This window comes from Lepus europaeus, chromosome 2 (assembly GCF_033115175.1).
Source record: "Lepus europaeus isolate LE1 chromosome 2, mLepTim1.pri, whole genome shotgun sequence".
NCBI lineage: Eukaryota > Metazoa > Chordata > Mammalia > Lagomorpha > Leporidae > Lepus > Lepus europaeus.
The window spans coordinates 81,976,379-81,990,608 of record NC_084828.1 but is presented as its reverse complement, the minus strand read 5'-3'; the positions used below and the strand labels follow the sequence as shown (position 1 = coordinate 81,990,608).

The 14,230-nt window shown below is 42.7% G+C and overlaps 1 protein-coding gene across 2 annotated transcripts in view; it reads left to right on the top strand.

The window, feature by feature from the left end:
* Positions 1 to 14,230, top strand: part of OSBPL11 (oxysterol binding protein like 11) — a 92,620-nt gene that overhangs the window by 26,499 nt on the left and 51,891 nt on the right. For both annotated transcript variants that reach the window (XM_062209238.1, XM_062209229.1), the window contains exons 2-4: positions 3,622 to 3,690; positions 10,578 to 10,753; positions 11,872 to 11,951. In XM_062209238.1, coding sequence (XP_062065222.1) covers positions 3,622 to 3,690; positions 10,578 to 10,753; positions 11,872 to 11,951 — 325 coding nt within the window. The remainder of the gene's footprint in view (positions 1 to 3,621; positions 3,691 to 10,577; positions 10,754 to 11,871; positions 11,952 to 14,230) is intronic.

Sequence of the window (14,230 nt, the reverse complement as noted above, 5' to 3'; positions counted from 1 at the left end):
TTATGCTATGTCAAATAAACCAGCTGTTGTGAGGAGTGAGCCAACAGATGGGAGCTCTCTTACTGCCTCTCAAAAAAAAAAAATTTTTTTTAAATGTCAGTATCCCTCTTGTAATTTTTTTAAAATTTATTTATTTGAGAGGTAGAGTTACAGACAGAGAAACAGAGAGAAAGGTCTTCCTTCCGTGGGTTCACCCCTCCAAATGGCCACCATGGCTGAAACTATGCCGATCTGAAGCCAGGAGCCAGGTGCTTCCTCCTGGTCCCCCATGCGGGTGCAGGGCCCAAGCACTTAAGCCATCCTCCACTGCCCTCCTGGGCCACAGCAGAGAGCTGGACTGGAAGAGGAGCAGCCGGGACTAGAACCTGGTACCCATATGGGATGCCGGTGCCTCAGGCAGAGGATTAGCCAAGTGAGCCACGGCGCTGGCCCCCTGTAATTTTTGTGAGTTAACTTTTTAGATATGTGCATCAGTAAAATATTAATAGCATTAGAAAATTGCACACAAAACATTGCTATATTGTGAACTCTGGAGAAGCTTTTTTGTTGTTGTTGTTGTTTTTTTTTTTTTTTTTTTTTTTTTAGTAATGGATGTAATGGAAATTGCATGCTTTTAAAAATTCATTGGTATTTATTGTTATAAATAACTTAGATATGACCAAAATGAGGAATACCTTAGTAATATAAGAGTATTGACTGGATAAAGGTAAAGAAGGTGCTGTGTTTTATTTAATGGCTTTGAATAAAGTTTTGTTTTCTCAGGTGTAGATAGTGTGCTTAAGGGATTATGAAAATTTCTCCCCACAGTTCACATGCATTTGTAGGACATATTAAAGTCCTAGAAGCAAAGGAGTAGGACTATAATTGTTATAATGTTTTTATTACATGCTCATTGCTATGAGTTGATACTTAGTAACAAAGGCTTGATGTAGAGAACCTAGATTAAGGGTGAATTTCCCCAACTGGTGTGTTATGGGATATCTTGGCACTTCAGGGACATACTTAATTTAGCTTGTGTGCTACCTCAGGCTTTTTGTGGATGATTGCTGAGTGTAAATGAATACCAAGGTTAGGAAACAGCAGGACAGAGTGGACAAAAAAACACAAGCATTTTGGGCAAAGATAGCTTGGGGTAGCTGAGCTGTGTGTTAAGAACCAAAAATAGAGGAGGAGCTCTTTGGGGAATTTCTTTTGGACAGAGTCCAGGGACTTCAGGATTCCTGTGATTCCAAGTACTGTTTAAGCCTGAAGCTTGGAAAAGATGTGGGACTTAAGCCAGGGGAAGTATGTCTCTGCTTTTCCAAGAGCCAAAGGAAGGGAAAGAAGCAGCTTGGTGGTGACCTGGGGCTGAAGAACAGGAGGCATAGGAAAACCTCAATGGGCTTTGTTTCTGGAGAAAAGGCCTCTCTAGTTGTGGGTTTTAGAAAATAGTGCAACGAGAATTCAGCTGGTGCTATCAGTTGAACATGACCTAGTAGGTAATATTTCATTAGCAGAACTTTGGGTTGACAGATTAAAAGTTGGCAGCCTTTGTCTTCCTGACATGAGTGGCTTTATGAAACCAATGGAACTTGAGCAGTTTCAGCTGATAAACATAGTTGCTTGCTAACCATGGAATGGAAGAAGGCAGAAAAAGGTACAGGCATTTAACTGTTAAAACATGTCTCGAAACACCTGCCGTGCCATGTTGATCAGAGTGCCAGGGTTTAAGTCCTGGCTCCATTCCAGAGTCCAGCTTCCTACTCATACACACTGTGGGAGACAGCAGGTGATGGCTCAAGAAGTTGAGTTGCTTCCACCCACATGGAAGAACTGGATTGCATTCCTGGCTCCCGGCTATGGCCTGGCCTGGCCTCATCTGTCATGAACATTTGTGGAATGAATCAGCAGATGGAAGATCTCTCTGTCCATTTGTCTCTTTCTGTTTTCTCTCTTTCAAGTAAACAACATAAATAAACAAAAACAACAAAAAAGCAAAATGCAGAAAAGATAACATATACCAAATCACATGGAATCGATTCTTTGTTTTCTGATTTGATCTTTGCTTCTAGTCACCCTGAAGAAATGAGACTAGAAAGATACCAAACATTGAGTTTTTTCCTGAAGCATCCCCCTACTTGCTGTATAGTAATAGCTCCTAGACCCTTACAGTAAAATTTGTCATTTTGTATTCCTGACAGAGTGTTTGTGTGTTTAGTTGTTTTGATTTCTGATTCAGGCCAATCTAAACCTTGTTTGAACTTTGTTCTGTTGGTTGTGTCAGGTCTCTCTTTCTTTTGCCTTTGCCATATATTTTGTAAAGATGGCTTATTGCCTGACAGTTTCAATTTCCTGGATGCTGGTTAGGTGAAATTTTACCAGGTGTGCTGTGTGAGTCAAGGACAGTTCAGCAAATATGTCTCATTTCCATCACATCTTACAGCATAAAGTTAAAAGGGCACAGTAGAATAGGTGACTACAAAAGGAATTCTTAGTACAAATTACAAAATACAGAAATGAAACACACATATCAAAAAGACATAGCTAGACAAGTTTGGCTTTACTGTCTTTTCATAAGTAGAAGGAACCTTAAAATATTGTAGGAGAGAGGCCTGTGTTGTGATGCAATGGGTAAGCTGCTGCCTGTGATGCTAGCGTCCCATAGGAGTGCCAGTTCAAGTCCTGGCTGCTCTGCTTCTGATCCAGCTCTCTGCTAAAGGGTCTGGGAAAGCCGTAAAAGATGGCCCAAGTCCTTAGGTCCCTGCCACCCATGTGGGAGACCCAGATGGAGTTTCTGGCACCTGGCATCATCCTGGAACAGCTCCAGCCATTGAGACCATTTGGGGATGAACCAGCAGTTGCAAAACCAATTGAAAAATCTTGCTTTCTTTCTCAGTCTGCCTTTCAAATCAATCAATCAATCCTTTTAAAAAATGGAGACGAAATATTAATGAGATACTGTATTTCTTCTGAAACTTTATAACAGGCCATGCCTATAGTAAATGAAAAAAGGGAGGGCAGGAAATAAAGAAACTCAGTTGCAGTAAGGTGAATGATCAGCTCCCAGATAAAATCTTCCTGATGACAAGACCTGCAGTGAGCACTGTCTCGGGCCTGTCCAGGTGTGGCAGTGGAGGTGAAGTGTCACTCTGTCCATACACAGGATCTTGACGTTAGAAACCAAGGAGCTAGAGGCTCAGCAAGTAGTCTGTGTGTGCCACCCGAGGCAGGAAACCTTTTCCAATGCATTTTTAAGCCATAAAACTGGGAGTTACTGTTTCACTGTTGAAAAAGTTACAAATAATATATTTTTATTTACAATATATTTATGTTTAATAATACATTTGCTTTATAGTTACATAGTTTAATGTGAAATGATTATATTTATAATATTTATAATAATATTTAGCAGGTTATAATTACACTTGTTTTGAAGAAATCTGGTAAAATAAATTCTACGGATAAGAAATTTGGGTGATTAAATACCTTTTTATAAACCTATACATTTTGCTATTGAAGAATGTTTGAGGGATTTGTAGGAAAAATGCATTTCTACAACTATTTTCACCACTGTACAGTTCTCTTACTGGGATTCCTTCTGATTTTCTCTAATTTTGAATCCCTCTCTTCTTTTTGAAACAGTGACCACATGGAAAATGTGTATGGTTATTTAATGAAGTACACCAACCTTGTCACTGGATGGCAATACAGGTAAGTGTGATTATTATTTTTTTCAAAGATTTATTTATTCATTTGAAAGGCAGAGTTACAGAGAAGCAGAGAGAGAGAGAGAGAGAGAGAGAGAGAGAAAGGGGAGGTCCTTCATCTGGTGGTTCACTCTCCAGATGGCCGCGACGGCCAGAGCTAGGCCGATCTGAAGCCGGGAGCTTCCTCTGGGTCTCCCAAGCAGATGCAGAGGCCCAAGGACTTGGCCATCTACTTCTGCTTTCCCAGGCCATAGCAGAGAGTCAGATTGGAAGAGGAGCAGCCAGGTCTTGAACCAGCCCCCTATGGGAAGCTAGCTCTGCAGGCAGTGGCTGTACCTGCTATGCCACAGCGCCGGCCCCACGAATGATGTTTCAACACTTTAAAAGAACAGTAGGAACGCTGATGAAAAATGTGATTTTTTAAAGATCTATTTATTTATTTGAATGACAAAGCTAGAGAAAAGACAGACAGACAGATAGATACACACACATACACACACAGAAAGAGATTTTCTATCCACTGGTTCACTCCCCAAATGGCCAAAACAGCCAAGCCTGGGCCAGGTGAAAGCCAGGAGCCTGAAATTCCATCTGGGTCTCCTTTGTGGGAATCAGGAGCCCAGGCACTCGGGCCATCTTCTGGTGCTTTTCCAAGCACATTTGTAAGGAGCTGGATCAGAAGTGGAGCAGCTGGGACTTGAACTGGTGCTCATGGGACACTGGTATCATAGACAACTGTGTCAACCTTTCGCGGCACAATGCTGGCCTCCAAAATGTGATTTTCTTTTTAAGAGGGAAGACAGTTTGGTTCCTGTTTAGTTGAAGCAATGTAAGGCCGACGACGGGAAGCTGGAGGTCCAGCTGGATAGAAGACTTTAAGGGCACTCCTGTTCATGTGGAGAGGATCATTTCTAGGCGTCTCATTTCTTGTTTAAAAAACCTATTCATTCAGGATTTTTTCACTTCAGTTTTTAGGTGAGCTTCTGAAGACATATATTCAAATGATATACAGAATATTAATTTTTTTTAGAATTTTATGTTGCTTTGTTCTTAGCACTATCCTTTAATCTCTTTCTTAAAACTTGGAACAGGCCAGCGCCGCGGCTCAATAGGCTAATCCTCCGCCTGCGGCACCGGCACATCGGGTTCTAGTCTCGGTCGGGGCGCCAGATTCTGTCCCAGTTGCTCCTCTTCCAGGCCAGCTCTCTGCTGTGGCCAGGGAGTGCAGTGGAGGATGGCCCAAGTGCTTGGGCCCTGCACCTGCATTGGCTCCTGGCTTCGGATCAGCACGGTGTGCCGGCTGTAGCGCACCGGCCGCGGCGGCCATTGAAGGGTGAACCAATGGCAAAGGAAAACCTTTCTCTCTGTCTCTCTCACTGTCCACTCTGCCTGTCAAAAACAAACAAACAAACAAACAAACAAAACTTGGAACACAAAGACCTGAGCTTAGTTCTGACCATCACTGCCAGGGCTTTCCTGTTGAGCGTGCATGGAGCTCCTGGCCCTTGTGAGTGAACAGAATGACAGAGCTCCCAAGCAGACCCCGCCGTGTGAGTGTGAGATTCTGCATGTTAAGGTTGGCGTGGTAGGTCTGTGGCAACTTGAGGCGGGGAGGAGGGGCCGGTGTTTGTGTTACTTGTGAGGGAGGCTACCAACAAGATCCTGTTGAAATACTGGTTGCTTGGGGAGTTAACCAGCAGATCCAAAACAGTGCTTGAGGGTGAGGAGGGGACACTGCCTCTGCTGTGTAAGGGACCAGTTTTAGCAGCAAACAGGAAGTGTGTGGGTGAAGACAACCCATCCCTGTTTGGGACTGGGAACATGGGGTTCTTTACCAACTCGGTTCGTTAGAGAACTCTCAGCTTGTCCACTTGACTGCTGTAGACGCACCGTAGAAGAAAACTTCACCTTCCATTTTCTGTCAGGCTGGTTAGACGTCTTGTGACATGGTGCAAATATCGTAGGTCTTCTGCATGGAACGTGTACATTGAATGATGAGAATGATTAAGGACCTTGTTGAAGGGCCCTAGGCTTAGAACTCAGTCCTTTGGCTTGTAGCTCTATAGACAGGATTGGGAGAACATTTGGATTAATCCATGTATAATAAGAGTTAGCTCACTGTGCTCTGTTGTTGGAAGGGAGTCCATAGTGTTATGTTAGTGTTGGAAAGATAATCAGTTAGTTATAGGCTTATTTTTATCATTTTACCAATCCTGTATCAGCATTGCTCTCTATATATCTAGGTGTTTCTTTTGCTGTAAATTTATGGTAATATGTTTGGAATAAGAAATATCTGTTTATTGCAAACAAGATCCCTAAACATATCCTTTAAATTGTCTTTTAGTTGACCACTTTTAAGAGAAGAGACTAGTCATTTTCTTTTTCCAGGTTGAAATGAATTTTGTTTCTTGCTTGGAAGACCAGGAAGCCATTTCTTTCTTTCAGTTGTTTCTTCCTTCTTTTTGCTAACTGCTTTATTGAGATAGAATTCATATAATATACAGTTCACTCATTTAACATGTGTGACTCAATAGGTTTTAGTACAAGAGGACTTGAAAAGGTTTGTGGAAAATGGAGTTAAAAGATAATGCAGGGGGCTGGTGCCATGGCATCGTGGGCTAAGCCTCCGCCTCTGGTACCAGCATCCCATATGGGCACCAGTTTTAGTCCTGGCTGCTCCTCTTCCAATCCAGCTCTCTGCTATGGCCTGGGAAAGCGGCAGAAGATGGCCCAAGTCCTTGGGCCCCTCTACCCACGTGGGAGACCTGCAAGAAACTCCTGGCTTCAGATCGGCTCAGCTCCAGCCATTGGAGCCATTTGGGGAGTAAACCAGCAGAAGGAAGACCCTTCTCTTTTTCCTTTTCTCTGTTTGTAATTCTACTTCTCAAATAAATAATTAAAATCTTTTTTTTAAAGCAAATTTTCCATGAACTTTTTGAGGCTCCCTTGTGTGTTCAAGAGATTGTTTTCTTACTAACAGAAACTTGAGTTTTTTTTTTTTTTTTTTTTTTAATGATGTTTCTTTAGTGGAAGATTCACATGGACATTTTACTAAGAACAGGTCTTATGTTTTAGGACTTAAGATGTTAAAGACTATCATGTTAATTCAAAAAATTCCTTCAGAGGCATTCAGCCTAGTGGGCACTGGCTAGGATGCCTGCATCTCCTATCTGAATGCTTGAGTTCATTTTCCAGCTTCAGCTCCTGATTCCACGTTCCTGCTAATTTGGACTCTAGGAAGCAGTGGTAGTAGCTCAAGTAATTGGGTTCCTGCCACCCAGCTAGAGATGCGGATTGCATTCCTGACTCCCAGCTTCAGCCCTGGCCCAACTCTGGCTATTGTGGACATTTGGGAAGTGGACAAGCAGATAGCAGCTCCCTGTCAGTCTGTTTGTCTCTCTGCCTTTCAAATGAATGAATAGTGGACATTTGGCCTAGCAATTAAGTTGCCACTTAGTGGGGCCTGCAGTGCTGGCATCCCATACGGGCACCGGTTCATGTCCTGGCTGCTCCTCTTCTGATCCAGCTCTTTGCTTATGGCCTGGGAAAGCAGTAGAAGACAGCCCAAGTGTTTGGGTCCCTGCACCCACATGGGAGGTCCGGAAGAAGCTCCTGACTTCAAATTGGCCCAGTTCTAGCAGTTGTGGTCATTTGAGGAATGAACCAGTAGATAGAAGACCTCTCTCTCTCTCTCTTTCTCTCTCTCTCTCTCTCTGTAACTCTACCTCTCAAATAAATAAATATAATATTAAAAAAAAATTGACCTAGCACACCAGCATCCCACATTGGGAGCCTTACTTAACTGTCCTAGCGCTACTCTTTTTTTTTTTTTTTGACAGGCAGAGTTAAAGAATGAGAGAGAGGCAGAAAGAAAGGTCTTCCTTTCATTGGTTCACCCCCTAAATGGCCACTGCAGCTGGCGCGCTGTGGCCGGCATGCTGCGCCAATCCGAAACCAAAAGCTGGGTGCTTCCTCCTGGTCTTCCATGCGGGTGCAGGGCCCAAGGACCTGGGCCATCCTCCACTGCCTTCCCGAGCCACATCAGAGAGCTGGGCTGGAAGAGGAGCAACTGGGACAGAATGCAGTACCCCGACCGGGACTAGGACCCGGGGTGCCGGCGCCGCAGGCAGAGGATTAACCTAGTGAGCCACGGCGCCGGCCCAGCTCTACTCTTGATTCCAGCTTCCTGCTGCTTTGCATCCTGGGAAGTAGCAGGTGATGGCACAAGTAGTTGGGTCTTTGCCACCATGTGGGAGCCCTTGGATTGAGGTTTTGGCTCCTGGCTTTGGTCTGGCCAAGTGCCAGATGTGGGCATTTGGGGAGAAACCAGTAAGTGGGAAATCTGTCTCTGTGTGTCTCTCTGCCTCTAAAATACTTAAATAAGTAAATAAAACTTTAAAAAGTCCCTTCAAAGCTTCAGAAAAATAGAGATAAAACCTATTAAAAAGGGGCAGAAATGTGACAGGAAGTTCACTAAGTAGAGCTCCATATAGTCAATAAACACATGAAAAATGTTCAACCCACTAATGATAAATGAAATGTAAGTTCTAAAACTATGGAAAAAATACTAAAATTAATTTACATTTCTATCAAAGTGTGCAAATACAATTTTAAAAATCAGGAACATCCTGAAAGACTTAGGTGAAGAGTCACCCTTTGTTTTCCCATCTCTTTTCTCAGGCCACCTTCTCTCTCTGACTCAGTTTGATTTGGTTGCCATGTTGTTTGAGACAATGACTGTCTTCTAGGATTAGATGGTATTATGGAATAGGCTAACAGGCGGAAGGCCAAACTCCTCCAAAACCAAACACGAATTTAAAAAACAAAAAGTTTTTATTTTTCTTAAAAGGAAAGAACTGTTGCACTACTGAAATTGGTCTCTGAGCTCTGCAGGTGGTTAATCTAGAACTGAATCAGAACATCAGATTCTTTCCAAAGAGCTTAAGTATTTTGTTGTTTATTTTCAAGTTCCTTATGTTTCTGCATCTTCATTTGCAGCTTTTTCATTTTTAAACAGGACAAGTAATCTTTAATTATGACAAATTTATGATATGCTCACAAAATCTTTCACTGTAATACTATGATGCTCATTGTATATTTTGCTGATTATTATATTATGCATTTGGTGCAACACCTTAAGTCATTGCTTGGGTTGCCTGCATCCTGCATAGAAATGCCTTATTCACCTCCTAGCTCCTGTGCTTCTGATTCAGCTTCCTGCTGATGGACATCCTGGGAGGCAGGAGATGAAGGCTCAGGTATTTGGGTCCCTGCCACCCATGTGGGAGACCTCGATGGAGTTCTGGGTTCCTGGCTGTAGCTTGGCTCAGCTCTAGCTGTTAGGGAAGTTTGGGGGAGTAAACCAATGGATGGAAGATCTGTCTCTCTGTCTCTATGCCTTTCAAATAAAATGGAAAACAATCTTAAACCAGATCCATTTATTACCTAGCATTTGGTTAACCTCAGAGCTTGTACTTTCATCTGTTTCCAGTGAATTTTTTTTAAGTATTTTTTTTTTTAGATTTATTTTATTTATTTGAAAGAGTTACAGAGAGAGGTAGAGACAGAGAGAAAGGTCTTCCATCCACTGGGTCACTCCCCAATTGGCCACAACAGCCAGAGCTGCGCCGATCTGAAGCCAGGAGCCAAGAGCTTCTTCCAGGTCTACCAAGCGGGTGCAGGGGCCCAAGGACTTGGGCCATCCTCTACTGCTTTCCCAGGCCATAGCAGAGAGCTAGATCAGAAGAGGAGCAGCCGGGACTAGAACCAGCGCCTATATGGGATGCCGGTGCTTTAGGCCAGGGCTTTCACCTGCTGTGCCACAGCGCCAGCCCCTCCAGTGAATTTTAAATAAATATCCTCACCACCATTTGTCTTTGGGCAGTTTATCCTTCCTGTTAGTGAGTCTTGAAGAGACATCTTCCTCTGAAAAGAGACTTTCTCTTTGCTTCCTGTGTGCATTAAATGGTATGCCTCTTCCTTATTAAATTCCTTTCCCTCAGCTGAATTTTTGTATCTTTTATTAAACTCAATGAAATTGTCAGTAATCTTTTTTTTTTTTTTTTTTTGACAGGCAGAGTGGACAGTGAGAGAGAGACAGAGAGAAAAATATTCCTTTTTTGCCGTTGGTTCACCCTCCAATGGCCGCCGCGGTTGGCGCGCTGCGGCCGGCGCACCGCGCTGATCCAATGGCAGGAGCCAGGGGCTTCTCCTGGTCTCCCATGGGGTGCAGGGCCCAAGCACTTGGGCCATCCTCCACTGTACTCCCTGGCCACAGCAGAGAGCTGGCCTGGAAGAGGGGCAACCGGGATAGAATCCGGTGCCCCGACTGGAACTAGAACCCGGTGTGCCGGCGCTGCAAGGCGGAGGATTAGCCTAGTGAGCCGCAGTGCCGGCCAGAAATTGTCAGTAATTTTAAGGCTAGAAAATTCAGTCTAGTATTTCTGAGTACAGTGGTCTGCCCCCATCTTTCTGTTTGGAGAGTAAGTCCCAAGGTCCCCAATGGATGCTTGAAATCACAAGAGTACTGAATCCAGTGTAAACTGTTTTTTCCTGTACATGCATACCAACAATATAACATAAAAATTAGAGGCACATAAGAGATCAATAATAATAAAAACCGAACAATTTTATAATGTACTGTGGTAAAAGTTATTTAAACTTTATGAAATATTTTTTAAGATTTTTGAACTCTGGTTGGCTGTGAGCAACTGAAGCCGTGGAAAGCAAAACCCTAGACAAGGAAGGATTACTGAACTTCCTGAATGCTTTGGAATTTTATTTTTTTTATAATAGCAAAAACTTGAAGTATGTAAGTGATTGATGTTTGCTTTGCTTTAGTTCGGCTAGGATAAATGTTGAAAAATTATTGCTTCTGTTTAATCATTGCAGGTTTTTTGTTTTGAACAATGAAGCTGGGCTGTTGGAGTACTTTGTGAATGAGCAGTCTAGAAATCAAAAACCCAGAGGTACTTTGCAGCTTGCGGGAGCTGTAATATCACCCAGTGATGAGGACTCCCACACCTTCACTGTAAATGCTGCCAGTGGGGAACAGTATAAACTCAGAGGTACGATTGAGATATAAGAACCGATACTCTGATTTCCTTCCTTCCTTGAGAAGCTGGTGTCTCATTTGGGTTCGGGAAATACTAACTGTTGTCATCAGTGAGTAAACACACTGTACTAAATCTTGAAACTGCTTTTTAATTTTTAAAATCTGTTTCAATAAATTACTTTTCTTGAGAGAATTAATGAACAAGTCTGCTTAGGATTGAACCCTAAAAAAATGTGTGAAGGGGAAACCCTGATGACTGAAAAATGTAAAATACGTAGACTTCTTATGTCTGCTGTAAACATGTGTTTTGCCTCTTCAGTTTATTTAGTTTGTATGTTCTCTTTGCAGTTTCTAGTGATTAATATCCATATTAAAATTTATTAAAATGTTCATTAAAATAAAGTGTAACTTCTATAGATGAATTTAATTTGTGTAGAAATTTGTGTTTTTAATGAATAAAATGAAATATGCTAATCCTACTGAACATGCTGCAGTAGCATTTGTTGATTATACATCAAATCCTTAACAGAAGCTGTTTATTTATTTTTAAAAAATGTTTGTTTATTCTCATCTACTTGACAGGCAGAGCAATAGACAGAGATCATCTATCCACTGGTTCACTTCCCAAATGCCTGAAACAGCCAGGGCTGGGCCAGGCCAAAGCCTAGAGCCCAGAGCTGCATTTGAGTCTTCCCCATGAGTGGCAGGGGCCCAGGTACTTGAGCCTCCCAGGATTCATTAGCCAGAAGGTGGATCTGAAGCAGAGCAGTCAGCACTGAACCAGTACTCTGATATGGGATCCAGGTACCCCAAGTGGTGGCCTAACCGCACTGTGCAACAATGCTCATCCCTTATTTCTTCAAACAAGAGCATGTTGTTATGAGAGATTTAAGATATATCAGTCTCATCCTCACATAGCTGTGTGGAATTTATCCTCCTTTTGAAATGTCCACGTCCAACTACTGTGTCCCTAACAAGGTTGGTGCTTTGGCCTTTTGCCTACCTCCCCCAGGCAGGGACATTTGCTCTAGAGGGAGTAGGTCCAATCTCTGCTTTTCAGTGTTATGCTGCAGGCATTCATATCCATTAAAGAACTATACAAGTAAATAATTTTTACATTCTTTTTACCAGCCACAGATGCTAAGGAGCGACAGCATTGGGTTAGCAGACTTCAGATATGTACACAACATCACACTGAAGCTATTGGAAAGGTAATGTGGATTTGTATATGATATGAATGCACAAATGTGAGTGTCTTAGTCTATTTCCTGTTGTCATAACAAAATACCTGAGGCTGGATAATTTATTAAGAAAAGGTGTTTATTTAGCTCATGGTTTAGGAGACTGAATATCCGACATAGGGCAGCCCCATCAGGCCTCATGGGTGATGCATCACAGTGGCAGGAGTGCATGTGTTAGAGATCACATGATGACTGTGGGCCAGAGCCTAGAGAAGGGCCAGATTTTCTCTTTCTACGGCAACTCACTCCTGGAGAACTAACCAACCAGGGGCCCGTGAGAACTCTATGAATCCCTTCTGAAGACAGCACCCCACCAGTGACCTAATTACTTTCCCCTGGGCTCTGCCTGTTAAAGGTCCTACCACCTCAACAACACCACACTGAGGACCAAACTTGCAGCATGTGAATTTTTGAGGGTGGCACTTAAACAGTATCCAAACCATAGGAAGGGAAAGGAAGAAAGTTTTTTTTTTTTTTAATCAAAGTGGTAATTTTTTTTTGCAAGATTGATTTATTTATTTGAAAGAGTTACACAGAGAGAGAAGGAGAGGCAGAGAGAGAGAGGTCTTCCATCCGCTGGTTCACTCCCCAATTGGTTGCAATGGCCAGAGCTGTGCCAATCCAAAGCCAGGAGCCAGGAGCTTCTTCCAGGTCTCCCACGCAGGTGTAGGGGCCCAAGGACTTAGGCCATCTTCTACTGCTTTCCTAGGCCATAGCAGAGAGCTAGATCGGAAGTGGAGCAGCTGGGACTCAAACCAGTGCCCATTTGGGATGCTGGCACTTCAGGTGGTGGCTTTACCCACTATGCCATAGCGCCGGCCCCCAGGAAGAAAGTTTTTTATATTTTTAAATTGAGATATTATTCATGTACCATGACATCCACTTTTTTAAGGTATATAGCTCTATAGTTTTTAGTATATTCACAAGGTTGTACAACCATTGTCACTATCTAATTCCAGAACATTTTCATTACCCCCTCCCCCAAAACTCATACTCTCTAGCAGTAACTGATCTCTCTTTACCAAGTCCCTGGCCAACACTAATTTCTGTTTTCATGTGTTCTATTCTGGGCATGTCATACAAATGGAATCATATAATATGTGGTTTGTTGTGTCTGCTTTCATTCACCTGCTGTTTCTAAGGTTCATCCATGATATTGCATGTATTCATTTATTTATTTATTTGAAAGGCAGAGTGACTAAGAGATGTTCTATCTGCTGATTTTTTCTCAAATGGCCACAGCTGCTGGGGCTGGCCCAGGCTGAAGCCAGGAGTCAGGAATTCCACCTGGGTCTCCCATGTGGGTAATAGTGGCTCAAGTGCATGGGCCTTCTTCCACTGCCTCCCAGGCACATCAGCAGGAAGCAGGATTGAAAGCAAAGTAGCTGGTACTCAAACTAATGCTGTGATATGGGTACTGGCATCGCAAGTAGAGGCTTTATTCCACTGTGCCACAATGCCAGCCCAGTAAATATTCTTTTTTTTTTTTTTTAAAGATTATTTATTTGGAAGGCAGAGTTACAGAGAGGCAGAGACAGAAGCTGAGAGAGATCTTCCATCCTCTGTTTCACTCTCCAGATGGTCGCAATGGCCAGAGCGGGGCTGATCTGAAGCCAGGAGCCGGAATCTCCTTCAGGGTCCCCCATGTGGATGTAGGGGCCAAGGACTTGGGCCATCCTATACCGCTTTCCCAGACCATAGCAGAGAACTGGATCAGAAGTGGAGCAGTCGGGTCTCAAACTAGCGCCCATATGGGATGCCAGCACTAAAGATGGCGGCTTTACCTGCTACACCACAGCGCCAGCCCCAATATTCTTTTCTTAAAGCTGAGTAATATTCTGTTGAGTAGATATACCACATTTTGTTTATCAGTTCACCAGTTGGTAGATATTTGAGTTGTTTTTATTTTATAGATATTATGGATAATATTCTTTGAACATTTGTGTTCAAGTTTTTATGTATTTATTTAGGAGTGGAATTACTGGTTCCTATGGTAGTTCTATATTTAAATTTTTGAGGAACTACTGAACTGTTTTCCAAAGCAGTCATGCCATTTTACATCCTCACCCATGAAGTCTGAGGGTTGCAGTTTCTCTATATTCTCATCCACACTTGCTGTCCTTTAAAAAAAATTATTGCTCTTGCAACCTTAATGGGTTTAAGCTGGAATATTACTGTGGTTTTGATTTCATTTCCCTAGATACTAGCCATGTTGAGCATCTTGTCATGTATTTTTTGCTCAGTCCTTT